This window comes from Trachurus japonicus, chromosome 3, assembly GCF_045865225.1.
Source record: "Trachurus japonicus isolate A0001 chromosome 3, Traja_1.0".
NCBI lineage: Eukaryota > Metazoa > Chordata > Actinopteri > Carangiformes > Carangidae > Trachurus > Trachurus japonicus.
The window spans coordinates 39,802,406-39,829,657 of NC_140909.1; the positions used below are offsets into that span (position 1 = coordinate 39,802,406).

General features: G+C 39.8%; 1 protein-coding gene across 1 annotated transcript; it reads left to right on the forward strand.

Moving 5' to 3' along the window:
- Window positions 1-26,618, forward strand: aldh1a3 (aldehyde dehydrogenase 1 family, member A3). The gene is made up of 13 exons (XM_085772621.1): window positions 1-196; window positions 345-449; window positions 794-934; window positions 3,416-3,545; window positions 6,756-6,817; window positions 11,808-11,936; window positions 12,904-13,017; window positions 14,180-14,282; window positions 16,912-17,096; window positions 23,594-23,758; window positions 25,227-25,384; window positions 26,197-26,271; window positions 26,374-26,618. Exons 1-13 carry the CDS (start codon window positions 104-106, stop codon window positions 26,441-26,443), a joined length of 1,530 nt encoding a protein of 509 aa, XP_085628747.1. The 5' UTR covers window positions 1-103; the 3' UTR covers window positions 26,444-26,618.
- Window positions 26,619-27,252: the final 634 nt, after the last annotated feature.

The window sequence follows — 27,252 nt, forward strand, 5'->3', positions numbered from 1 at the left end:
TGTGAGGAGGGAGGAGTCCCACGATCTTATAAAAACAAAAACGCCAGTGGAGGAGCGGACACTGTACACGGTACACACGGAGCAGTCAGAGCGCTGACTCAGGATGGCCCAGAACGGAATAACAGAGAACGGAGTGAGTGAAGGAGTCCCGGCTCTGCCTCAGCCCGCCCAGGTCCAGGAGATCACACACACCAAGGTAGGACAGTGATGCGATAGACAGATCATGCGTCAGGTGTCAAACACACACACACACACACACACACACACACACACACACACACACACACACACACACACATACACTCACTGCACGCACGCGCACACACACTGTCCGCTCTCCGCAGATCTTCATCGACAATGAGTGGCAGGCAGGCTGCACGGGGAGGACGTTCTCCACCTTCAACCCGGCCACAGGTGGCAAGATCTGTGACGTGGAGGAAGCAGACAAAGTGAGGAGGCATCGATTATTGTTTCATTACTCAATATAATGACTGAATATAATTGCACACAGCGGATTAATAAGGATCTAAATCAACATTATTTTGTTGCATTTGGCTCCAACTCTGCCAAACTTCATCTAAAATGTTTTTTTTTTTTTTTTACTACGTGTTTTTATTCTTATAATGAGGTTCTGATATTTCAAAAGAAGTTACCTCTACTACTCCATAGGCCTAATTAAGGGCTGAGAAGTGGCCGTGAATCCATAGAGACTGATGACACGTGCTGTCTCTTGGTGAAGTGTAGACCTCTGTGCGTCCTGTCCCGTTTCACTCATCTAAATGTGTCCGTGTAGGAGGATGTGGATAAGGCGGTGCGGGCAGCCAGGGCGGCCGTGCAGAGGGGCTCCGTGTGGCGGAGGATGGACGCGTCCAGCCGGGGGAGGCTGCTGCACAAACTGGCCGACCTGATGGAGAGGGACCGGCTCCTGCTGGCGGTGGGTTGACTTCAGCTGAATGATGCGTTCACAGGTTTTACAGACAGGTTTACCAAAGTGACTTGTCCTCATGATGGACATTTATGTAATTTATCTAGATTATTGGATTAATTAAACTATTAATTAATCATTGTAGGCTACTTGAGGCCTATCAGTTCAAGGATTTAAAACGAATCATCAATTACCAACTCATAATAATAAAACAATGAATCAGTATTGCCTTAAGGTGTTTAGAGTTGGTCAAAGTGGCAATTCATAGGCTGTTTTTTTTTTTAAGTTGTCCACATTTCAAACAGCTGGTGTTACAGTGCTTCAGTCATTCCACTTTGATTTTACCAAAATAAAAGCACAGGGGCACATATTCAGATATGATTATCTGTGGGATGTAATTAGCATTTAAATGTTGCCGCTCATTGAGTAATTGTTTGCACTGATGGGACCGATCATGTCATTTTTCTTTATAGGCTTTAGGGCCCTTAGATACCTCGTATTTTGTCCTATATGCAGCAACGTTGCACTTTATTCTGATTTGAAAATGAATATGAAGCGAGGGTAACTACAGCCAGCCATCAGACAAATGCAGTTGAATAAAACTCTAATATCTGTGACTGCAATGTGCTGATGTGGAAAGTATAAGTACATTAAAACTGTGTCCAGGTTCTTTCAGGTCTCAAGTGAATGTAGTGGTGAGAAGTTTCTTTCCGACACTGCTGATTTCTTTTCTAGAAAGAATAAACTAATTGTCAACTCAGGACAAACTCTGTGCAGTCAGATAATGAGCAGTCCCCACTCTGTGTATACATCCCCATCCGGGCTCTATATGTTTCTACTGAATCTGCAGTTTCCTTCTCACATGTGTGAGTCCGTGGCTGCAGATATTCTTCACAGTAACAGATCTCAATGATGGAAACGAGCGCTGTTTCATAAGTAACAAATCTGTGGGATTTTCCTGCAGCTGTCCATGTGCTGTCATGACACTGACTTACTCATATCAAGGACTGGCCTATATTATTGCATGACATCATGACACTGTGGCCCCACCCCAGTCCCCCTCTTTCTTTCTTTTTCTCTCTCTCCATAATGACTGCTGGATGTTACTCTGCCTCTCCTTCAGATATTGTTTGGACTGAAATCCCCATTGCTGTTCACTCTGTATAGCTGCCAGCTTGCAGTAAGACTAAGATCTGTAAATGAACCCTTACAGATGTGAGTGAAGTAATAATACCAGATTGCATGTGACTACTAATTGCAAACATGCTCTGGTGTGGTAGTATGCACAGGGTATGGCTAATTACACTAAACTCCCAGCCTTGTTCGAGGAAATAAGGTCCAGATTCAGGCCATTTAAAGCTACAGTGAAGCAGTGCAGTGGTTTCAGCCCTTTACTTTTTGTCCTGTCACAATAAGACTAACTCCAGTAAACATGGTGTGCATGTCAGTGAGGTGCAGGGTTCACAGTACAGCAGAACTCACGTATGACACATTTGAACATTATTATTGTACATCATCAATTATGAAGTCAGTTTTACTTGGCTCAGCTCTCGGCCTTGTATTTACCAAGACACCGTACACTGCAGTGGACCTCTGCGGCCCACATCCCACTGCACCGCCCTTGGCCGCGCAGAGAAGTGACCTCGCCAGCTATTTCAGGCTCATACAGCTCACTGCCTTTGTTAGGCTAAATTAATTCACCATTATTATAGTAATTATTATTATTATATCTGGAAGCAACAAGCATAACATCATATTAAATTCCTGGTAATAAAACTGTTTGCCGATGGCCAGCAGGAACTTTATAGGCGACTTGCACAGTGCGAAGAAGAGGCCAGGGAGGAACCGAAGGTTATATGTCGATATTTATTGAAAGATTTCTCCTTTTTGTCAATGTGTCCAAACATTTCCCCGAACTCCCTGAGGTAATCCCTGAGATCCATAACACCTCACTGCAGAGGAGTCCGAGCAGTCAGATGGTTGGAGAGATTGGAAACAATTAAAGCTGCAGTTTATCCCGATGATCTAAACCACTTCATTTGAAAGTCACAGCATTGAACCTGATGCTAATCTGTGTGGGTAAAGCACAGTGAGCACAGAGTGTTAAAGTCAAAGGAGGAAGTAGATGGCTGTATACAATAGTACTGTACTATTTGCAAACTAACCCGGGACTTTGTTTCCAACATTTGTTTCCACCCTCTTGGTTTATTTACTTTGGGTTTTTTCTCTCATATTAAGTTCTTGTAAAGTGATGTTGCATATTGACACTTAATATCCTGAAAATTATTAACAAATCCTCAGCATTAAGGTGGTGTAGTTCAACTGAATAAAAAAAAATTTCACACACAAACTGTCTGTCTCATGGGGGAAAATGTTATCACTGAGAGGGATGATGGTGAAAACCACAGAAATAAGACCCAAGTTTTTACTTACACTGCATTATCTGTGGTCATGAATTGAAGTGTGACTCTTGTTTTTCTCTGATTCCAGACCCTGGAAACCCTGGACACAGGAAAGCCCTTCCTCCAGTCCTTTTTCATTGATCTGGATGGCAGCATTAAAACGCTCCGCTACTACGCGGGCTGGGCTGACAAGATCCACGGCAAGAGTCTGCCTATAGGTGAGTGTGAGCGCCGGCCTCTTTTTAACCGTTAGGAATGAGTCAGAGCTCAGTTTACCATCACCGTCGCTGCGCATGTTAATCCGAACAAATACTTGAACTGACTTGAAACCTGCAGTCTCAACGTTCACAGTTATAAAGTATGAAATCTGAGTCTCCATCTGTTTAAACAACTTTGTTGTTTCAAAAATTTGCATCAGATCTACATGAAAGTGAAATCAGCTCCAATGCCTTTCGATAGTTTGCAGTGCACAACAAGGATTGTAATGCAAATTCCACATTCCCACATCACAATATTTAATTTGTAGTGAAATATACATCCAATGTTTTTGTTGTGGTTGTTGTTTTTACACCAATTTTACGTTAAATAAAAATGGTACTAATTTGAGGGAATCAATATGTCCAAATAAATTAGTAAATAAATAGTTAATTCATGACATGAGAAGTTAATTGATTTGTTTTGTTAAATTACTGTTGTGTTACTGTCAAATAGGCAAGAGTAAACAGTGTTCTTTTAATTACCCCATTCATTTGCTGAGTTATTTATTAGATCCATAAAGTTGGAATCATTTTATTTTCAGAATTATTCCTATTTTTATTCCTATTATAAAGGTTAATTGTGCTTTAATTTTTGGTGATATGTTTGAAAGAGATTAATAAATAAAGTTTTGAGAAGACATACACTTTAGAATCACATTGTCAAATGAGCTCAAGACAAAGAAATGTAAAATGTTTACACATATTAAACAAGGTTAGAAAATAATTAGTAGTGCACAGGATGAGTTCCACAGAAACATCAGGGTGGGTTTTACAAATACCAGAGAATCCATGACCAGTCACCGTTGGGAAACAGGTTAATTGCTATAGAGCGAGTGACTTGGCCCGGCTCAGGATTGTCCTCAGCCCTGGGTGGTATCTCATTCAGCCTCTTAATACTTCCCCCTCCTGTCAGAGCCTACTTTGCGTCTCCTCTGCCTCTGCAGGACAGCAGATAGACAAAACACGCTTGCCTTTTCCTCCCGATTAGATCCCAATAGAGTGCTGAGAGACAAACGGTGTGGCGGGACAAAGGGAAGAGGAAGAGGCCGAGATAGTGATCAGTGAGGTGCAACAGTCTGTGAGGATTAGCAATCAGCGATGGCTCAACGCCTCGCCAAAGCGGCAGCAACTCAGCCCGTAACCTCCACTTATAAACCACTGTAGTCATCAGGACAAAACACCGTGTTGTTTGATATGAAAAGTGGATAATTGTAGATTAATGGTTTCAGTTTCTTTTCATGCATGTGAAGCCAAAATAACCATTTTACTGGACAAAGGAAGAATTGATGCAGTGGAAATGTCAATAACAATCAAAACCTTCTCCCTCATTCTGAATTTACTTGCTAATATTTTTGTTGGTCTGTTCATATAAAAAAGTAACAAAACAATTGTACCTGGCATTTGTTTCACCACCTCAAACTCTACAAAAGTGCACATAAAGATTTATTAGGCATCCTGAGCAGGTTTTAGCACACAGATGCAGTCAGATGTAAACACTGCATTTCCAGTCAGCACTATCATAAATGGTGACTTAGCCAGCTGAGAAAACCCACCACTTGAGATAAGTAAGAAATATTTTCACTTTTCATTAGCCCTTACCAGAAGAATTTGTCATGCAGACGTGATAAGCAGCTGCTCTGCTGCTTTTATTTTCTATTTGACTGATTAACTGGAATTTCTACATGAGCTTTATAAGCTCATATTTAAAGATCAGCAGAGTTTACTCTAGTTTAGTTGAAATACAACATACATCATCTATAGAAAGTGACGTCGCATAAAGGATTAAATGTACAGTTACCAATGAAGTTGAATATTTTTTTATTTTATTTTTTTTTTACATGTGCTCATGAAATAATTGTAAAAATGTTATTGATTCTTGATATATAAAGTTTTTTTGTTTTGTTTTGTTTATTTAGATCCCCATTAGCTTTTGCCACACAGCAGCTATTCTTCCTGGGGTCTTTTCATCATAATACATGACTAATACAAACCATTAACACATAACACATTAATACATAAAACAAAAAAAAGCAAAAGTGTATATCTTCTCAAAACTTTATTGATCAATCTCTTCCAAACACATCACTGTGGAAATTAAACAACAATTAACAATTATCATAGGAATAAAAAGAGGAATGTGTCTGAAATTATTTATAATTTTATTAATATTTTTTTTATAATAATCAAATTATCTATCTATCTATCTATCTATCTATCTATCTATCTATCTATCTATCTATCTATCTATCTATCTATCTATCTATCTATCTATCTATCTATCTATCTATCTATCTATCTATCTATCTATCTATCTATCTATCTATCTATCTATCTATCTATCTATCTATTTGATTTGATTGTAGTGAAACAAAGCCAAATTCTTATATATTAAAAATGGGCCAATAAACACAATAATGACCACAAACTTTAACCCACTGGAACCCACTTTGTTCGTCTGTCCGAGTGAATGTCACCTTCACTGAGTTGCAGTTCAACGTGTCGTGGACTCACCCAGTGACTCAAAGATAAAGGCGGCTGGAGTTACCCAGTCTGTGATCAGTCACACGGGAAACTAGAGAAGGTCAGGGCGCTGAGCCTCTGACACATCTGTGTGCAGCGTCAGTTTTGTCAGTCTAAAAAGATTAAAGTAAAAACTGTTCAACAATACAGGACAAACAAACACTGCACTGCACATGTTTCTCTTACACATTTCCTGCTTTTCTTCCTTTCACTCTACTCTTCTTCTGTTTTATTTGGAAGTATTGACCAAGAGAAGATATATTTGTGGTTTTAAGAACAAAAGGAAGCATATTTTGACATCTGCATCTCCTGCACTTGCTGTGACATCATTAAGTTACAGAAGTGATTGTCAGGCTTTCTGAATATAGACTGTATATTTCCCTGTAGTCATAATAATAATAATAATAATAATAATAATAATAATAATAATAATAATAATAATAATAATAATAATAATAATAATAATAATAATATGTTTACCTTTTTAAAACATAGTTTTTACATAAAATGGGGAGGATCAGAATATAAACACACACATACACACACCCAAATGCTAATGCATGATATGCATATGAAAAAGTGCAGTTTGTTAGCTCTCAGTGTTGAACATATAGTGCATCGAACTGACTGCACTGTCTTCTTTTATTTCAGATGAAAGCTTCATGTGTTTAACTAAACACGAGCCTGTTGGTGTTTGTGGAGCCATCATCCCTGTAAGTCAATGATAATGTGCTATATGAATTCTCGTTACAGTTCATATCTACCATGGTGAAAAGGATTTAGGTGACACATTGCTCGTGTGTGTGTGTATGTGTGTGTGTGTGTTGGTTTTCATACGTTGTGGGGACACCGTATATCTGCTTACAGTATAAAAAGGGACCTGACTCATTTCGTGGGACGAAACTCAAGTCTTCATAATTTAAATCATTAAGTTTCAGGGAGAAATCTGGTTTATGTTGAAGTAATGTGATTGAGAAAAAGTGTAAGCCTTATACTGAACATTTTCAACCCCTTTTCTTGCCAACAAAAAGCCTTTAACTGTGGCACTTCATTTTATCACCAGTTGAACTACTACTGATCATTCATTCAGGTCAAAACATTACAGCAACACACAATAGTAGATACAGTTGGGTTTTACAGATCATATTAAATACGCTCTTTGTTTTCCCTCCATAAACCAATAAAAACAACACTAACGGTGTTATTAAGCACAGAAACGCTAGTTTTATTTCAGATTAAATGTTGAATTTGTGATTTCACATATAAGTCCGTCCAAAGGTCTGCACTTAGAAAGCAGTGAAACAAAATACCAGATGCCCATGTGATAGGAAGTAATCAGAATTGAACAGTCTAATTTCTCTACTGTCTGTGGTGTAAATGCACCCTTATGTGGTAACATGGCAGAACAACGGCTGAGAAAATGTTTTTCCAAAGTAAAAGACTATGTACCATGGAGATGTAGTGGGTTAAAATATTTACAATAAAGTGTACCCTTGTCTCGATAATGATCACATACATTGTGTATAACGCAACCCCATATCAAATAACCTATTAGTATCACATTCAGAGTATGCCAAGGGCTGGGGTTAGCTGAAAGGTGTTTATGATTAGATTTATGTGTAACTCTCTAGGAAATCAATGTATGTCAGTGAAATATCCTCTGGAAACACAACTGTGTGTGTCCATGTGTGGTATCATTCAGTGACAGAGATCCAATGGAGATAACTCAGGATGTCTGATGCTGTTGTAATACAATCTGTTCTCAATAGACCTTTTTAGAAATCCATGTTATAACCCGAGGATATAGAACCCAATACACTGCTGTGATGCCAGCTTCTCTCTGCGAGCTCAACTCTAAATCCACATATGGATAATAATCATCATACATACGTTTAAAGTATGTCATCACAGTGTTCAAGGGAGGCTCTTGACATTCTGGAGGGGAAAAAAAACATTATTCCTGTTTGCTGTCAGAGAATATGGATATCTGTTTCATCCTTGTAGATCAGTACAGAGATAGGGCCAAGCCCCGGGAGCAGAGCTGGGCTGTGTGGCAGTGTTGGCACAACCTCTGAAACATGACACTCTGAGACCCTGGAAAACTTTTTCACTCTATGTATCCATCCAAGAGAAAATTTTCCAATGGCGATTTGTGATACATAATCAGAATTACTTGTTAAAATCAGAAAATTTGAAAAATTAACCTTAAACAATGTGAGAGGCTTTAGTGGCACATGCAGCTCTCACTGACTGGACTGTCGTGTTTGGATCCAAAACACATTGCTGAATATATCCATGGTCTGGTCCTGGAGAGCCTAGCACAAAGACTTTAAGCAGGGGAAATTGCTGACATAGATCTAATGTAATGAGGGTCTTAGTGCCTCATAGTGTTTGGTCTGTTTAACACATGTAAAACATTGTGGTGTCAACAGCTGGTGTCAGTGACTCCAGGCAGGTTTGTGCTTTGTCCTAACCTGAACATGCGGATTGGATATGCAAGAAGGTGTATTTGTTATTTTGGTCATGTCTTTTTTCTTATTTATAGCCAACATCATTTGGATTTGAACCATACTTGGATCATCCCTTAAACCAACTGTAACCATAGAAATGGTAGATGATAACAGATATTTATCTTGGAAGACAGTGACAGTATTTTCTGTACTCACTGTTTCCTGTTGTTGCCATTATTTCGAGCCAGGCAGCACACATTCCACCCATGCATGAATGGGATATAAGTACATGTATTAAAGGGACAACGAGGAGTTTTGGAAAAGCGAAGCGTTTTCACACTACATTTATGAGCCTCCGCGCACACCGTAAAATTCTTTGACCGGCGCAAGACAGACTCATGTTTTCATTCATCAATAATTAAAGTCAGAGGTTCAAAGAGGTTCAGTTACCGTCGTAGTTCCGCCCATAAACGGCAATTTGGCTGCGTTATTCTCAAGACTCGCCACGAAACCGAAAGTAAGGAAACGCTGGTCGGCTTGACCAGCATTTCCACCACCACTAATAATAACAAAATAATGATAGAGACAGAACGATATATTTATCGAAAATGGGCCCATTAACAAGTGTGGGTAGCGTAGATTCATCCACATTAACGTGACACTTTTTTATAACCGAATAGAAACTCCTCGTTGTCCCTTTAAGTTTGCATATATGGCATACATGTACATATAAATCAAAAGCATACATGTAAAAATTATAACAAACCTAGAGAAATTGCTATATAACATGCATAACCCACACACATATATATGTATGCTGATATTGGAGGACTCTGTACTGGGTCAGGGGGTGACACATGACAATCAACCTTACACACACACTCGTTCACACCTATTATACAGCGGAGAGACACCGGTTTACCAGGTGTCTGTTTAGACTGTGGTCCAAAAGACTGAGCCCAACTTCCCAGAATATTAATTGAATATGGTTGCAATAAAAAACGAATGCACTAACTAAACAAAACTCTGCCCACATCAGTACATCTTCCCCAGAATGAGGGAATAAATTAGCTCCATACAATGCTTCTTTATAAAAGGAAAATAGATATTTATATAACTGTACATTTTGCCCAATAGCCATATTGCTGAACTGTTTGCACAATGAAAAATCTTACTGTATGTTAAATTGCAAAATATTTTTGTGTTGCTGCTCCATGGTTGACTAATTAGCTTGAAGCCGGATTAGCTTCATCATTTCTATTCATCAATTCATGTAGAGGAAATGGCACAAGTGTGTTTCCCTATCTGTTCTTGTAACACAGTGGGGCCTTTCTATTTTAGCAGGTTATGGTTTTAGGTGAATGCTCTAACATCTCTGGCTTTCCTGGAACAATATTAGGTCTTAATTGGAGCTGATGCGGAATAACTTTAACTTTCCCAAAAAGATAATAGATGTGCAGTGCTGGTAGGTCAACAGCACTCACTTCACGGCACCGTCTGGACGTGAGGATGAAATGAAACTGGGTGTACCAGAAACCTTATCTTAATCTTTGCTCTCCCCTAAACAAGACCTCCTAATCCCTCCAGGGCTGTTCTTACAGGAACACACAGCCTCAGTCCTCTGCTGCTTGGATTTACTTTCACACATTGGAATATATGTTTTTTTTTTCTTTTGATAATAACTTCATCAGATTTAGGGTGGGGTGGCGTTTGGTGTTTCATCGTGTCGTGTTTCACTTTGTCGCCGATCCAGACAGACACACGAGTATAATTTCGACATCATGACAGAATGCAGCCATTCACTTTTTATCTTTGAGCATAAGCCTGTAACCTCTAATGTTGCTTTGGCAACAAAGGAACAAAACGGCTGTTGTTTGACATGGGAGATTATATCATAAAAGTGAAATTTATACTGAAGAACGTTGTGTAATTACTGAAAGTACTGTTGGCACACATGCCGCATGAGTCATTGTCAGAGGAAAACAGGAAACCTTTCTCCCGACTTGTGATCCCAAGATCCCTTAATGGCAGTGAGTGTTTCCAAAGTGTTGTAAAAGTTAACAATGCCTAAACAATAAACATGCAGCGCTCACATATATTGCTGTCTAATTTGGGTTTGAGTGCCCAATTATTTGTCCATTGGTTTCCAACATAGAAACGAGCAACTGGAAAATAAAGGACCTCTTTTTCGGAATTTGTTTACTTTGAATCATCTCCAGTCCCAAGGCTTTTATTGTCTTGTATATTCTCTCCACCAGCATCCAAGTGATAAAGTGGACTTAACTGGGAAAAACCAAAGTACTGATGATGTGTGTGTTTCTTGGATTATTTATTATCGTTATTATTTCCACTGGAGACCACTGCAGTGATGGATTATAACAGAGTCAAAGAAGTAAGCTTCTGTTTACATCAAAACTTTAATAGATGCATCAGGTCGTTAAAAACAAACTCTACCACGTTCTGTGTGCACTAAATACACAGTATGACTTGGGTGTTTTAAAAACTAAAGTAGTGAATAGAAATGACACCTGCATGTTACTTTGTTTCCTATGTATTCGAATGGCAAACATCCAAACAAATGATCAGAATAAAAACTAGAATCAAATACTTTATTGATCCTCAGGTGAAATTCAGTTAAGTCACAGTCACTCCCTCCGCAATAGAGAATATGAAGCGGATTAGGATAAAGAATAAAAATAACTAACTAAATAAAATAACTTCCTTTGGCCCTGCACAGTCACGCAATTGTTATTTATGCACTGCCCTGTGCCGTGTGCATACGTTTCTTTATGCTTTTTATTGTTATTTAATTTTTGTGTTGATTGAATTATGATTTTAATTGTACACTGTTAAGCACTCTGTGTAGTCGTACTACGAAGGGTACTATATAAATAAAAATGTACTTACAGTACTTACTGGTTACTGGTTTAACCTGCAAGTGAAAGTGTGTGTAGTTTGTACATCTCAATTTTGATCTGGCTGTGTTCCCAGTCATGTTGCCAAGAATAGCACAAGAAATCACTGAAGTCCATAACAGTCCCTCTACTCGTGGGCATCAACACCAGATTAGTGTTCATCCATGTTCATGCCCTACCCCTTCTGGTTGGTTGCACTATGTTCTGTTGAACTGATATATATTTGAATCTAATGATCACAAACTGAATCAAAGAGTGACACAACATGATGACTACATGGCCACTGTACCACATCATGACGCTGATTCCTAACTAATTTGTTCTTTTATCTGCTCTAGTGGAATTTTCCTCTGCTAATGTTCACGTGGAAGATAGCGCCGGCCCTGAGCTGTGGAAACACAGTGGTCATCAAGCCAGCAGAGCAGACCCCCCTCACGGCCCTCCACGTTGGATCGCTCATCAAAGAGGTCTGACGCTAGACTCAACATGTACAGTGGGATTGATCCAAGCTGTGGGCTAAGACACGCTTAGACTTTAAACCTCACATAGTCCTCAGATTCTTGGCCTGTGTTCTGATAGAAAATCTTGCTCCTCAGTGATTGGATGTTGTTGGATGCATTGATAGTGACTGCACTCACTTGAGGAGACAGTCCGGACCTGAACAATTCAGCTGTGACGAAAAAAAGGTTTCCAAAGGTCTTTGACCTTCATCAGTCATAATGACAGTTTTAGAAAGGACTGATTTGACTGTTTCAGTTAGTCTCCCGTCCATCATCTGCACATAACATAACCCACGTGCAAATGTAATTTATGTACATAGTAATGAAACATAAAGATTAGATATGAATTAATTAGGGATTAAACCACTCACACACTGTATATTAACTATGTCTGCATGTTTATGCATTTGTGCTAGTATTTTGGACATTTGTCATATTATTTGTTGCCAGGAATATCCCTGAAATTCCTCACCTCATCATGGTCAAATTCCTCCACCAACATTATAATGGCACCTCTGACTTTCTGGTTATAAAATATTACCTCCCAATTTCATATTTATGGACATTTGAAATAAGTGAAATGAGTGCTCAAGATTTTTAATGTGGACGTCAAAGAGTACTTGAAGTTATGAAATTCCCCTCTGCATTCCTAATATATTGCACTCGCAAAAATGTGAGGTCACTGCGACCTTGAAGCTTTGACCACCATAATCTCAATCTGGTCATTTTAAGATGGGGATACTGTATGTAGACAGACAAGCTGAGAGCAACTATGTCTCCGTCTCTGGTCTGTAAGTGATTTATAACACAAGGGTGTAGGATTCCTACAGAGATAAATCTAAAATCTAGGTCAAATAAACAGCTGTTTTTGCATTGAGACTTTAAATCAGTGGTGATTTCTGCCACTAACGTTCCCTCTGTGTCTACACATCAGGCGGGTTTCCCTCCTGGAGTCGTGAACATTGTTCCAGGGTTTGGTCCCACAGCGGGAGCAGCCATCGCCAACCACATGGACATTGACAAAGTGGCGTTCACCGGCTCTACAGAGGTTTGTGAATAAATGACAGCATCTTGACAGATAAATGAGAAAGAAATTGTCCCAGAATACATTGCTTTTAACAAGATCTGACAATATTATTTCTGCATCTAATCTAGTTCAAGTAGAAAACAACAAGGATAAATAATGCATTGTGTCTGTGTGATGAAATGGCTCAGAGTGGGCTGTGATGGTGAGTTACAACTATAAACAGATTGGAAACCACCCACATAAAATTTTGATGCTTAAAGGTTGAATATGGAGAAAGCTTATTAAAAGTTTTAGTTTTTCAAAAAGAACACATCCATGGGACGTTTAGAGGGGTGCACAATACAAGTATTGCTTTTCCATTAAAAATAATATTTAGTCTGAATTAGATAATTTAAGAAATTTTGACGGGTTCAACAATGACTTCCTGTTTACATCGAACCAGCTAGTAGCTGCATTGGGGGTCACTTCTCCACTGTGTTGCTCACCCTCCTCCCGGTCGTGTGCATTTGTTTTCAACGAAGCCTTTTATAATCAATCTATCTCTGATCAATAGATGGTGGTATTCTAGTAATTCTCCACATGGACATTCCTGTCCATTCATATGATTTCATTTGCATTTTCATTTATGCACATATAGTATAGTATAGTAATATATAGTAAAATATATTTATTTATTTATTTAAAAGGGACAATACACATTAATGAACATTCGTACGTGTGCACAAATGTAAATGCGTCAGAGTTAGCAACTTGCTAATTTGCATCGGTAGTGTTTTATGTTTTAAGGATGTGTATGTGAGGTAAGAAACCTATTAGGAGCTCAATGTAAAATCAAAAAGCCATAACACAAAGAGAAACCAAAGAAAGAAAGAAAAAGAGAAAGAAAGAAAGTTCACTTACACTTACACTTAGATAGAAATCTAATTTGCCATTGGGTCTTTTACAAAGGTGTAGACAAAGAATATTTTGTGCAGAAGGACCCTTAATTTAAGAATGTATATATGACACACAATATATTAAGTCATTTATCTTTTATTTTAATTTTGCCATGACTAATTAGATATATAGTGATTTAAAAAATTAAGAAAAATATATTGTCCTAAACACTCATATTTGAAGACACTCCTTTGTTATCACTTTGTCAGTGTTATCTATAATGCATTTACATTATTCCTGCCTGCAGGTGGGCCAGCTGATTAAAGAAGCGGCAGCCAAGAGTAACCTGAAGAGAGTAACTCTGGAGCTGGGAGGAAAGAACCCCTGTATCGTGTTTGCTGACTGTGACTGTGAGTGAACCTGTTTTTCTGCTCGGATCTGTCCTGAAATCCATTGTAAAACTGTTTTCACTATTTCAACATGACCTGAATTATAATTATATTACATAGCACAGCAGTCACAGGTGTTAGTCTGAATTCACCTTTGAATGAAATAATGACACTTTCATTATGTCGTTTTGCTTGTGAACAGGTACTAATATGATATTAGTACCTGTTCACAAGCAAAATGGCAAGTCAAATTCTGTCAAGGTGAAGGCCATAGAGATCATGAATGACAATGAGTTATCACTGAAGTGAATAAGAGCAGGGTTAGGGCTCTAGACCTCTGATTGAGACAGGTCTGATGCAAGAGCAAAACAAAACAAAAAGAAGAATTAAGCAGTCAAGTTGCAGGAAACAGAGTAACAACCTCCTCCTCTGTTCTGAAATTACACGTATCATATCATAGATGTTTGTGTTAAATTGTGTCATAATCACCAAATGATTTCCTGAGCTTTGGCCAAAAATGTGTTTGATGAGGTCACAGTGACTTTGACCTTTGACCTCTGACCACCAAAATCAAACTAGTTCCCATTTGATGCCAAGACCCTGGTCAGACCTGTGCCTGACCTGTGCCTGGGGTGATCTGACCACAGATTAGTAAACTATTGTGTATTCTGGGGTATTCTATAAAAAATGTAACCTCAAACCACAGCCTGCTGTGACTGATGCATATTGAGGTTACACAACAAGGTTACACTGTGGACACAGCATGACTCCCCCATTTTGTGCTCATTAAGATTTAATTTAATTTAATTTAATTTCCTTTATTTGTTTAAGAGGGACAGTGTACATCAATGAACATTTTAAAAGAATAAAATGTAAATGCACCCAATTATAGCCAGAAGGCTAATTTCCGTTGGCAGTCCCCCTGCCTGATGGAGCATGGCAGTAAAACATAAAACAAAGGTATATAAAAAGTTACATTAAGACACATTAAGACAGATATCACAGAGCGCTACACAACAATACACCTATCCCCCACCCCTCCGACCCACATGCACGTACGCACCTATAACACTTAACACATTACAGTTTCAAATATACATTAACAGGTAACAGTACCACAGTATCAGTACGCAGTACCACAGTATCAGTACACAGTTACACAGTGTTGGTACATTAAAAGTGATCACATGCCTGGTTGGCTCTAAGCCATAACTTCAGGCGGCCCTTAAAAGTAGACAGAGTAGGGCACTCCTTTATGGGCAAAGGTAGTGTGTTCCAAACCGTAGCTCCCATCGTAGACAGGGCATTTCGACCGAAAGAGGTCTTCCTGTACGGAACCACACAGTCCCTGTTAGTGATTGACCTGGTGGTCCTTGTTTGTTTAAATGCAATAAACTCTTTAAGTGGAGATGGCGCCAGGCCATGAAGTACTTTATATATTAGGCATGCAGAGGAGAATTTACAAAAATTAGGAAAACTCAGCAATTTATATTTCACTAGAATATTACAATGATGGTAAGATACCGTTTTTTTGTCTAAGATTTTGAGTGCTTTTTTGTACAGAAGCTCAACTGGTTTCACGATAGTAGATCCGGTCATAGACCAGCTGATTCTCATATGAGCAGATTTCTGTGATTCCAACAACTCAGAGATGCAGTTTAAAACTTTGAAATTAGCATTTGATACAGTTAATGGGACGGGACGAGGCAGAACTTGGAGAGAATGTGCACAGGGTCAGGTTGGGCTGGATTTTTTGGTCCCGATCTGAGCTCTATTCAGGACACAATTGAGGACCATACTCAGCGGTGGTGTGGTCCACATGTCCACATTCTTTCAAAAGAGTGTTAAATTTAATATGTCTTGACCACATTAGATGGCCAATTACTCCACTGACATCCTCTGCCACAGTTTCATTATGAACCACAGATATTTAACTGTAAAGTACTCCCTCAGCCTCTCCCTCTCTCCACACACACACATTGACAGAGACTCGTCTGTCATCTGGCTAAAAACAACAACAACACACCCCTGTTTATTTGTATATGAAGTAAGAAGTGAGATCAAATCGTAAGAGATCAATGGAGACTAAGCTTAAAGCAGGTGTGAACAGGAACATTCAGAGCTGATCACTCCACCAGTTCATTCCAGGTGTGAACATTTCTACCAAAATGGAAGACATTTCCTCAAGGAGCCCCTGAGAAAAAAATAATCTGCTGTCACCAGCAGATAGACATAACGAGCCAGTCAGAGCCTTTAAAGTGGGCTTTAAAAAAGTGACATCATCCTTTTCAGCAACAAAATCCAGTGTGTCCAAACCTTGGCTGCTGGGCTGATTGAGTTAAGTGACATGATTTAGTGCAAAACATCTTGTGATGGGATCACAGCATCCTCAACGCCTGTCAGCAGTCGTTATTACATGGATTACATGATTACACACCACACCCGCCCTTGGACTCTGCCTACAAAGAAGACAAAACCCATCTACAAACAGACAGACATAAATAGTAAAAAACACCTAACATAGTTCCCACCGCAGCAGCACCACCATCACAACACCCACAGACTGACAAGGTGAAAATGATACCAGCTATTTACCAACTACAGGTGGTGACTGAAAATTTTGGTTTTCTGTGTGTGTGTGTGTCTACAGTGCAGCTGGCTGTGGAGGAAACCCAAAAAGGAGCTTTTTATAACCAGGGTCAGTGCTGCACGGCTGCGTCACGTGTCTTTGTGGAGGAAAGTATTTATGAAGAGTTTGTGCGCTGCAGTGTGGAAAAGGCGAAGAAGATCATCATAGGAGACCCACTGGAGCCACAGACGTCACAAGGGCCACAGGTGGGAACACACAACCAACCAGAGAATACTGAATAGAAACTCCACCTGCACATGTGAGGGCAGTGAAACAAGTTGTGAAAAACACAATAATACATACAGTACAGTAATACTATGTATCCTGTATTCCATTGCTCTCTGTGCTCTGGTTTGAGGTAATATCTGTTTATAAGGATTAAATGTATTACGCCTGATACGTCTTGGTGCTCTGATGCTGTTATGCAGAGTTGGCTTTTTAATGTATACAGACTTTTATTTTGGAAAGATTCATCAGAGAACAGGACAGGAGCTGTATCCAATATGGGTTTGAACCTGGATGCATATAAGGATCTGTAATATTGTTGTTAATGTTGTTCAAGTTTATGGCACCATGCTGAAGAGCATTCTAATAAACAATAATCATTCATTCATACTTTATATTGATCACAGAATATAATGAGGTATTGATTATTAATGAATCACATCCCAATGTCACTACATGCATCAACTCTACTCCAGTAATGAAAAACTTAAAGTGCTACAGGCCCACTTCACACACTTGACACACTTTGCACAGTTGCGTTACACACAGGCGCACACGCACACACGCACACACACACCCTGACTCTTCCTCTGTGCTAGACCATAACTAGACTTTGTTTAAAGGGATAGTTCAACATTTTGGCAAATTGCCATAATCCCTATAGATTATTTAGTGTAGGTTCATTACCTTTACTCTAATTGTCTCATAACGTTATCCTTTAATAAATTTGAATTTAACGTTCCGTTATTATCTCATAGCGTGGTGAATGTGCAGGTCACAACTTGTCCACCAGAGCGTTTTGGAGTTGTTGGATTGTGTATTTGATGAGTTTGTTGAGGGAAACCAAATTCCATTAGCCTCCGTAGCGTAGCTCTAAGCAGCTCGTGGCTCTGCTCTGTCGTTCTAAAAACAGCTTGCACCGACAATTAAAGGTAACGAACCTACTGCTAAAACTATAGGGATTATGGCAATGGGCCAATTTTCCAAAATATTGAACTATCTCTTTAAGGTCAGGAAACCATCAGGTCAGGAAACCACGCCATATAGGCTACTCACAATTGTACTATTACAGATCCAGAGGGACGATTCATTATCATCAATGGTAACATTCACAAAGATAGCATAACAATAGCAAGCATCTACAGCCCAAACTCAGACTCTCCCACATTTTTTAACTCCCTGTTTCACGAACTTTCTAAACTCGCAGGTTATAACACTGTATTAAACCCAGACCTAGACCGCTTTTCCATTTTACCATCTAACAAACCCCTCAATTCCACAATATATGTCGGAATACGGACTGGTAGACATCTGGAGACTACACAATACGAACAACAAGGAATTTACATACTACTCCCCACATCACAAAACCCACTCTCGAATTGACTATTTCCTGGTTAATAACACACTCACACACAGAATAACAGAATCTAACATCCACAGCATTATCATATCAGACCATGCCCCCATATCTTTCAAATTATCTACAGGAACAAAACCCCAACCTAAACCCAGATGGCGCTTTAACATATCCCGCCTTCAAGACCCAGAATTGCACCACATATTTCAAAGACGAATGGATATACTTTCTCGAGACCAATACCACCCCAGACATAACAGCAAGCACACTTTGGGAAACAGCAAAAGCAGTTCTTAGAGGAAAAATAATATCATATGCCACAAAGAAAAATAAAAACGAAATTGCAAGAGAACATTACTTAGAACAGGAGCTAAAAAGACTGGAAACCTCTCAAACGCCCACAAATACACCCAATAAAGAATTACTCAAAATAAAATATTTACTCAACAGCCTGCTGGACAAAAAAACCCAACACACACTTCTCAAACTCAGACATCAACAATTTGAAGCTGAAACAACAAAGGGAAAAAAAATAACATAACTTCAGTAGAAGATGCAATGGGAAATATAACACAGGACCATATAGCAATAAACGAAACATTCAGGGATTACTACACCAACTTGTACACTCCGGACCATTTTACCACACTACAGATGTCGAAACGTTTTTAAGGAGTGCCTCCCTTCCAAAATTGTCCACTGATCAAGCAGACTATTTAGATACTCCACTCTCAATAAACGAATTGGAAAAAGCACTACTACTCATGCCCAACAGCCAGGTTTAGATGGCCTCCCTGTAGAATTCTATAAACACTTCTGGTCCCTTATCTCCCCTCTATTCTTCAATATGATCTCTGAAACCCTCCGTAACTCAAAGATCCCCTACCACATGAATACAGCCCTGATCACACTCATTCTTAAACCAAACAAGAATCCCACACAATGTTCCAGCTATCGCCCAATATCTCTAATAAACACAGACGTCAAAATCATAAGCAAGGCCCTAGCAATAAGACTAGAATCTGTTAATCCCTCACTTATTCACCCAGATCAAACCGGATTCATTAAAGGGAGGCACTCCTCAGAAAACACGAGAAGACTATTCAATATAATGGAACTATACAGAAACAAAACACACACCAAGGGCTCTACTTTGGTAGACTAGCGCAGGTGCAGCGGATAAGGCCTGCGCTCCGCGTTCGCTTCGCCAACGGGGAGTGGCCAGGAGCAGTTTGCAATTTTCCTTCGAAACGCAGCGGGGCGCATCCCGCCTACTTCCCTCCCACCGGCGTAAATGGCATAGAGGGAGGAGAGAAGGCGTGGAGTGGGTTTGACACAGCCGAGTCAGATCTTCACCAATCAAATGAGCTCCTCTCCTCGCCTTTAACGTTTAATTTCACCGTGGAAGAGAAGATTTGAATCAGCACCTACAGATTACAGCATACACATTCAGCACATCTATATCGATTGTCCCGTCACACTGATGACAGATCAAAGGCTGCACAGATGAAAGATGAGGATGGATTACTGCTGTGTTGACACTACACGATTATCTGCTATATTTATGTATTTACTTATTGATTTATTGAGCCGCATCGTCACGCGACCATAACAAATAAAACTGAAAACAAATAAACTATCATCTCTCACAGCAAGTGAGACGGGAGGAAACTGATGTTCTGGTCCGGTCCAAGCTGGCAGTGTCCGGTCGCGCGAACAGACCTCACGGGCTGATGATGCAAAAGTAGTCTGGGAGGGAGGAGGTTATGATGTTATCCAGACTGCTCTGACAGATTGAGAGCTGTTGCCCAGTAAAAAAAAACAAAAAACAAAACACACACACCCCTTTTCCATTAATAAAGACACTCATATTTAGTAACCTATATTTAAACACGTGTGCACAGATCACAACATAAACAAACAGCTGTGCGTGAAGGAGGCATCACGTAGCGTCTCTCTTTTTCTTTTTTCTTTAGAATTTACCTGAGAGGGGAGATGTGAATATCTGCTCACTATGATGCCGAGGCTGATTGTGGTTTGCTGTGAGAGATGATAGTTTATTTGTTTTCAGTTTTATTTGTTATGGTCGCGTGACGATGCGGCGCTGGCCCCTAATAAATCAATAAGTAAATAAATAAATAAATAGCTGATCATCTGCAACGGCACAGTGTGTAGTGTCAACACCTGCTCTTGGGACATCCACGGCTGTCTCAGTCCCTACCTGGTTTCATCTGTGTTAATTCAGTCAGGCTGAGTTTCCATTACGCAAGCCTTTGATCTGTCATCAGTGTGATGGGACAATCTATATAGATATAGGTGTATGTGCTGATTCAGATACAATAAATAGGGGTTATTGTGATGATTATTATTATTATTATTATTATTATTATTATTATTAATTGCATTTAAATGTGCCTGGAACTGTGGAAATCTGCCTGTGAGGTCTTGGTGACGTGGGCGCACTGCGTGCTGGGCAGTCAAATTGCCACTGCGCTGGCTGCACTTCACCTTGTGCTGAGATTAGACCAGGTTGGAGCTGGCGAGCTTTCGGCGCACTCTCTGCGCGGTCTATCTGCAACAAATTGTCACTGCGCCACGGTGAATCTGTCGACACCTCCCCCTGCTGCACGACCACTCCCATCTCGGCGCACAGCAGTCTGCCAATTTACCGAATCCGCTGCGCACCTTGTTGCACTGGAGGAAAATGCCACTGCGCCAGCTGCGCCAGGGCTCGCCTCGCTGCGCCCCCATGAGTTGCGCCAGGAAAATAGGGCCCCAAGACTCAATTCCCTGCCATAGCACTAACTCTGGATGCAGAAAAGGCATTCGACAGGGTAGGATGGTCCTTTCTTTTCACCTCTCTCAATCACTTTGGCTTCAGCCCATATTTCATAAACTGGATCAGAATTCTATACAACTCACCTACAGCATCTGTTATCACCAATGGTTTAATATCTAAACCCTTCACTTTGCACAGAGGTACAAGACAAGGATGTCCATTATCACCACTTCTCTTCGCACTATTTATCGAACCACTTGCCATAGCCATTAGACAGAACAATAACATCTCAGGTATACAAACAATGTCACACTGCCACAAAATCAGTTTATATGCAGACGACATCTTACTGTATCTAACATGTCCCTCCACCTCACTTCCGTCAGTCCATAATCTTATTGACAGCTTTAGCAAAGTTTCTGGCTACTCCATAAACTGGACAAAATCCGAGATTCTTACTTACATTGATTGGGATGCTGAGGTTGGGGATTTACCCTACAAACATGCAGCTCAGTCCATCAAATACCTCGGAATTCATATCTCAACAAACCCAAAAAACATATTTAAACTAAATTTCACACCACTACTGCAAAATATCAAAGAAGACCTCAACCGATGGAATAAACTCCCACTGTCCCTAATTGGCCGTATTGCATCCGTCAAAATGAACATTCTCCCAAAAATCAATTATCTATTTGCCATGACACACATTAATCCTCCCCTGGGCTGGTTTTCCTCTCTGAATTCAACAGTAAACTCATTCTATTGGAAAGGAAAAAAACCCCGGATCAAATTAACCACCCTTCAAAGACCAAAACAATATGGAGGACTCGATGCCCCAAACTTCTACCATTACTGTCTCTCTCACCAATTGCAATATATTCATCATTGGACCAACAGCTCAACTTCTGCCTGGCTGGACATCGAGCAAACCATCTGCAAAGACTTGACCATCCAAGACATAATCTTCATAGATAAATCCATCAGAACCCATGACTGTTTCAAATACAACACAATAAACACTACCCTTTCAGCCTGGTGGAAAACAAATGAAATCTTAAATCTCCATCTCACCCCATGCAACTCCACCCCCATCTGGCACAACCCAATGTTCAAAATTGACAAAAAAAACAATCAACTTTACATCCTGGAGACAGGGAGGAATAACCAGCCTCGGGAACCTCTTCAGGGATGGCTCTCTCATGACATTCGACCTACTGAAACAGAAATATAACCTCCCACAAAACTGTCAATTCCAATACCTACAACTAAAAGAAACCATTAAAAAGATTACTGATATTAACAACTTCCACAACCCAGCCCCCCCCCCCCCCTACTACTGAAACTAAATCTCCTCAAACCCAAGAAACTTCTCCCCCAGATTTACAAACTTCTCTCCCATCATGACAACACCACTTCATTACCGATAGACAAATGGACCTCAGACCTTCACATCCAAACAGACATCAATTGGCAAACCATTTGTAATAACAGATTCACTATGTCACCCAACTCCAACATACAGTTAATTCAATACAAAGTATTACACAGAATACACATCACCACCCATAAAATGCACCTGATGGGCTTCACTGACACCAACACCTGTGTACACTGTCCAGCCACAATAGATAACTACCCCCATACACTTTGGTACTGCCCCCCAATTAGACGCTTTTGGTTGGAGGTCATGGGAGAGCTATCCAAGATCCTCAGCCTCAGCATCCCAATCCACCCCACCATAGCCTTACTCGGCGACATTTCTCATTTACCAATCCCAAAACATCATCAAACATTTATCCTCATCTCCACAACCATGGCCAAAAAAACAATACTACTCAATTGGAAAGACAGAACAACACTTTCAATACAACATTGGTATAATCTGTTAACTGAACATTCAAATTTGGAAAAACTCACATTCACCATGAAAGACAATATCACCCAATACAATAAAACCTGGTCACCATTCACACAATTAGTCCAGAGCTGATTCCTCGAAACCCCCCCCCCCCCCCCCACACTTTTTCTTCCCCCTCATTCTTATTCCTATTCCTATCTTTATTTTTGTTTTATTTCCAATATATCTGCTCAACACTCCCTCTCGTAACTCCACTCTCCAATCTCTGATTAGATTTGTCCTAGCTCGTATGTTTGTTTGTTTTGTAAGTGTCCCTTGTCCCATACGTTCTTGTACACGTCTAACTGTCTGTGTAATTGTCCTGTAATATGTGTTTAAATGTGCATTAAATTAAAAAAAATAATAATAATAATAAAAAAAAAGGAAACCATCTCTGTGTTGTTAAACCATCTCCTCCTCTCATACGTTGTGGCTGCAGATTGACCGACAGCAGTTTGACAAGATCATGGATCTGATAGAGAGTGGGAAGAAGGAGGGAGCCAAGCTGGAGTATGGAGGAGCGGCTGTGGGTGAGAAGAGCCTCTTCATTCAGCCCACCATCTTCTCCGGGGTCAAGGACCATATGCGCATCGCCAAAGAAGAGGTTACCACTCAATTCAGCACATTCCAAATGAACTTGACACAGACGGGGTGGTGAGGGCGTGGGGGGGGGCCGAGTCAGTGTATGGAGGATAAGGCTGACACCCTGTGGATTCATGCTGTCATTACACCACAAACAGTGCAGCGGCGAGGGATGTTTGTATTACTATCAATTAGATGTATTTATATCAGTCATGATTCTTTATCTGTTTTTGATTCTGTTAAAAATGCACTATATATGATGAGTTCACTGTTAATTTAAATTAAATTATTGAACTTTTGTTAAACATGAAATGTTTGGCGGTAAATGAATCCCAGGTTGATGAGATATTGGGGATATTGGGATTTTTCAACTTTGATGGCTTTGGCATGAGAGTTCAGCAGACTTTTATATTGCCCTCAGCAAGAATAGTCAATGTTGCATGAGTGAGTGAGTGAAACAAAAGGATGTAAGAGAAGAAATGGGGGAAGAGGGAGAGGAAGAAGACTGAGCTTCTCTGTCTTCTCTAAAGAAACGGAGCTTGGGACATGTACTTGAGGAAACAAACAGGTTGTAGCAGAAATGTTACAGTAATCTTACTGACAGGAAAACATGGCCTTTATAAGTATAGTAACAGGTACAGGCCTGAGGTAAGAAGTGAACATATCTTCATGTTGACCATTAGCCTAGAAATCTAGACGCACCCTAGCGGCAGCAAATATATTTGCTCCGTAGGTGGGTCTAGAAACGAGCCATAGGAACTTTTTGAGTCTCGAACACCGTTTGTGTTCACCAATCACAGTGCTCTATCTGTTTAGAGAGTCGTTGGGCAGGCTTAACGCAATGACGACATACATTTTAATTGGCTTGTCAGGCTAACGTCATCCTGCTCTTTGCTCTGATTAGTCGTAGCGCTACCCTTTTACGTGCAGAGGCAGTTTGAAAGACAGCCTTCATCCTGCCCCCTAGATTGAGCCGAGGTCTACCGGTCGTTGCCAGACTATACATTTTAATGATATAGTCTGGCTTGTCAGGCTAGTTGACCATGAAACTTTTGTCAAAATTCACCTGATCTGTTTGACTTTTATAAAACATGATGTATATAAAATAATCCTTTTACATCTTTTTCAGTCAAATTCTTTCCAAAAGACTACTGTAGCTTTCAAACTCTCCTTTGGAATTTATTATCAACAGATATACATTTACATGAATATAAACCTTGTTTTTGAGTTAAAACTGAAGCTCAATTTTAAACCTGCTGATTAATAATGGAAAAGATAAAAGAAAAACATAAAGATAACATAATATTGTGGAAAATATCTGTCCCAAAGTAGTTTTGTTTTATATCGACCTGTCCACTTATTTCTGGGTTTATTTTTAACTGGTCAAGTTGCTGTTCTCAGTTGTTATTTAGGTTTTTCATTTCATAAACAGAAGAATTAAATGTGTCACAGTGTGACTCACTTCTCTGTCTGTATCTCTCTGCTCCCAGATCTTTGGTCCGGTGCAGTGTATATTCAGCTTTAAGAGCCAACAGGAGGCCATAGAGAGAGCAAACAGCTCCCAGTATGGCCTGGTGTCAGCCGTCTTCACAACCAGCATGGACAGAGCTCTGTCTGTGTCTGCAGCCCTGGAGACTGGCACTGTCTGGTAAGTCCCTGTTCACAGTCACTTCCCTTCACTGGATCTCTGTTATGTGTAAAATGCACTTCAGATTGCTCACTGTATGTATGAAGCACTGCGCCTGCAAGCCCCTGCATATTAACTGATCTACTCCCCCAGACACAAAGGTAATACACAGTATGTACATGTAATGAATTTCCATATATGACATATATGTACATGCACATATGTAAAAAACAAAAACAAAAACACACAATGCATGAAAGATTATATGAATTTGGAATAGTTTCATGTATTAACACTCATCTCATAGATATTTTTTTATCGAAGGTATTTCATGTATGTTCAAAACTTAATAGTATACATGTACAGTACACAGATCATGTTTCAGTCACAAGTCACAAGAGCCTGTGTCAAGATATGACTCATTTACATGTTGATGAGCTAAGAACAAATAACAAAATCAACCACATATGAAAACAATGAGAATTGAATGAAATTGTAATTGAATCATGTATAAAACTTACTGAAAGTCACAGCTCATACAGAGGTGCCAGAACCTGATGTGCACCATCCTACCCTTTTGGAAACATTTTATTTTACACTTTTTAGTTGATGATTATACAAAGAAGCACCAAGAAACTCAAGTTTTTGTTTCCACCACTTACAAAAACAAAAACAAAAAAACCATCAGTGAGTGGAAAGATTTATCACAGATTAAAGCTTCAAGACACGGTCTGTTAACTTTAGATGTCTCAGTATAGTTTGGTGCATGTCTTGTCTTAAAGCTGGGGTAAAGACATCAGTAACAATCTCTTCCCTTCTCTCTCATGCTCAAGGATAAACTGCTATAACGCCCTTCATGCCCAGACGCCCTTTGGAGGTTATAAGATGTCAGGCAACGGACGAGAGCTGTGAGCAACATCTACTGTTTATTAGCATTTCATCCTGTCCAGTTCCACCCGTTGACTGTACGACTCCCTAACCTGCCTCCTGTGTTGTGTCTGTCCTCTCAGTGGAGAGTACGCCCTGGCTGAGTACTCGGAGGTGAAAGCAGTGACCATCAAGCTGAGTGAAACCATGTGAGAAGAACCGGGGAAATCCAGAGCTCTTTACTTCCCCTCACATCGGGCCTGCACAACACCCACACTCCTGTCTTTGTTGTTTTTCACTTATGTAGGTGAGGGCACGGTTTTACTCAACAGCTTCACTAATGTCAATATAAAACTGATTTTGTGCCATTTTAAGGTTTCCCAGAAATAAATATGATCCGGTGCTATGGTAAATATCTAGAAAACAGAAATGCTGTCTGGCTGGTAGATTTTCAGCTAATACTTCATTCCAAGAAACTGCTGGGTTACCCCACATAGCACAGCAGGTTAGCTGGACATGCACCAATGTGAAATGTGTCTACAGCCAAGTATGCAGTATGCAGATTATTATTGATTGAATGTTTACTTGGCTTCAAATGGGGCAGTTCTTTCAATTGAATTCCAGATTTCCTTTCAGGACTCCAGATGTTTTTATGACACCTTGACCTTTTTTTTCTGGTAATCTAATTGGTACAGCATCCACTGAGTGGTTTTTGATCTGGTGCTCCCAGAAAGCTAATATTGTCTTTGTCTGCTGATCGTTCACTCCATTGCTATTTCCTTGATGTAGCTCAGCGGCGACATCTCCTCCCTGTAACCTGTTGTCCACTTTTTCATATCCTAACTTTTCCTTGAAAGCATTTTCCTGATTCCAAGTCTAAAGTGACTTAGATGCATAATCCTTAAAAACAGACAGGAGTGACAGCTATCTATTATCAAGTGACCAAAATTCTATATAAAGTACAATCTAACAAGTGAAGAGACCTGGACTGCAATCAGATTTGTTTATAAACTGTTTTTTTC

Excerpts from the sequence above, each read along its gene's own strand:
- aldh1a3 (XM_085772621.1), top strand. The coding sequence starts at position 104 with ATGGCCCAGAACGGAATAACAGAGAACGGAGTGAGTGAAGGAGTCCCG. Across the intron at positions 14,283-16,911 it reads CGTGTTTGCTGACTGTGACT|TGCAGCTGGCTGTGGAGGAA; the intron begins GTGAGTGAACCT and ends GTGTGTCTACAG. Across the intron at positions 17,097-23,593 it reads AGACGTCACAAGGGCCACAG|ATTGACCGACAGCAGTTTGA; the intron begins GTGGGAACACAC and ends TTGTGGCTGCAG.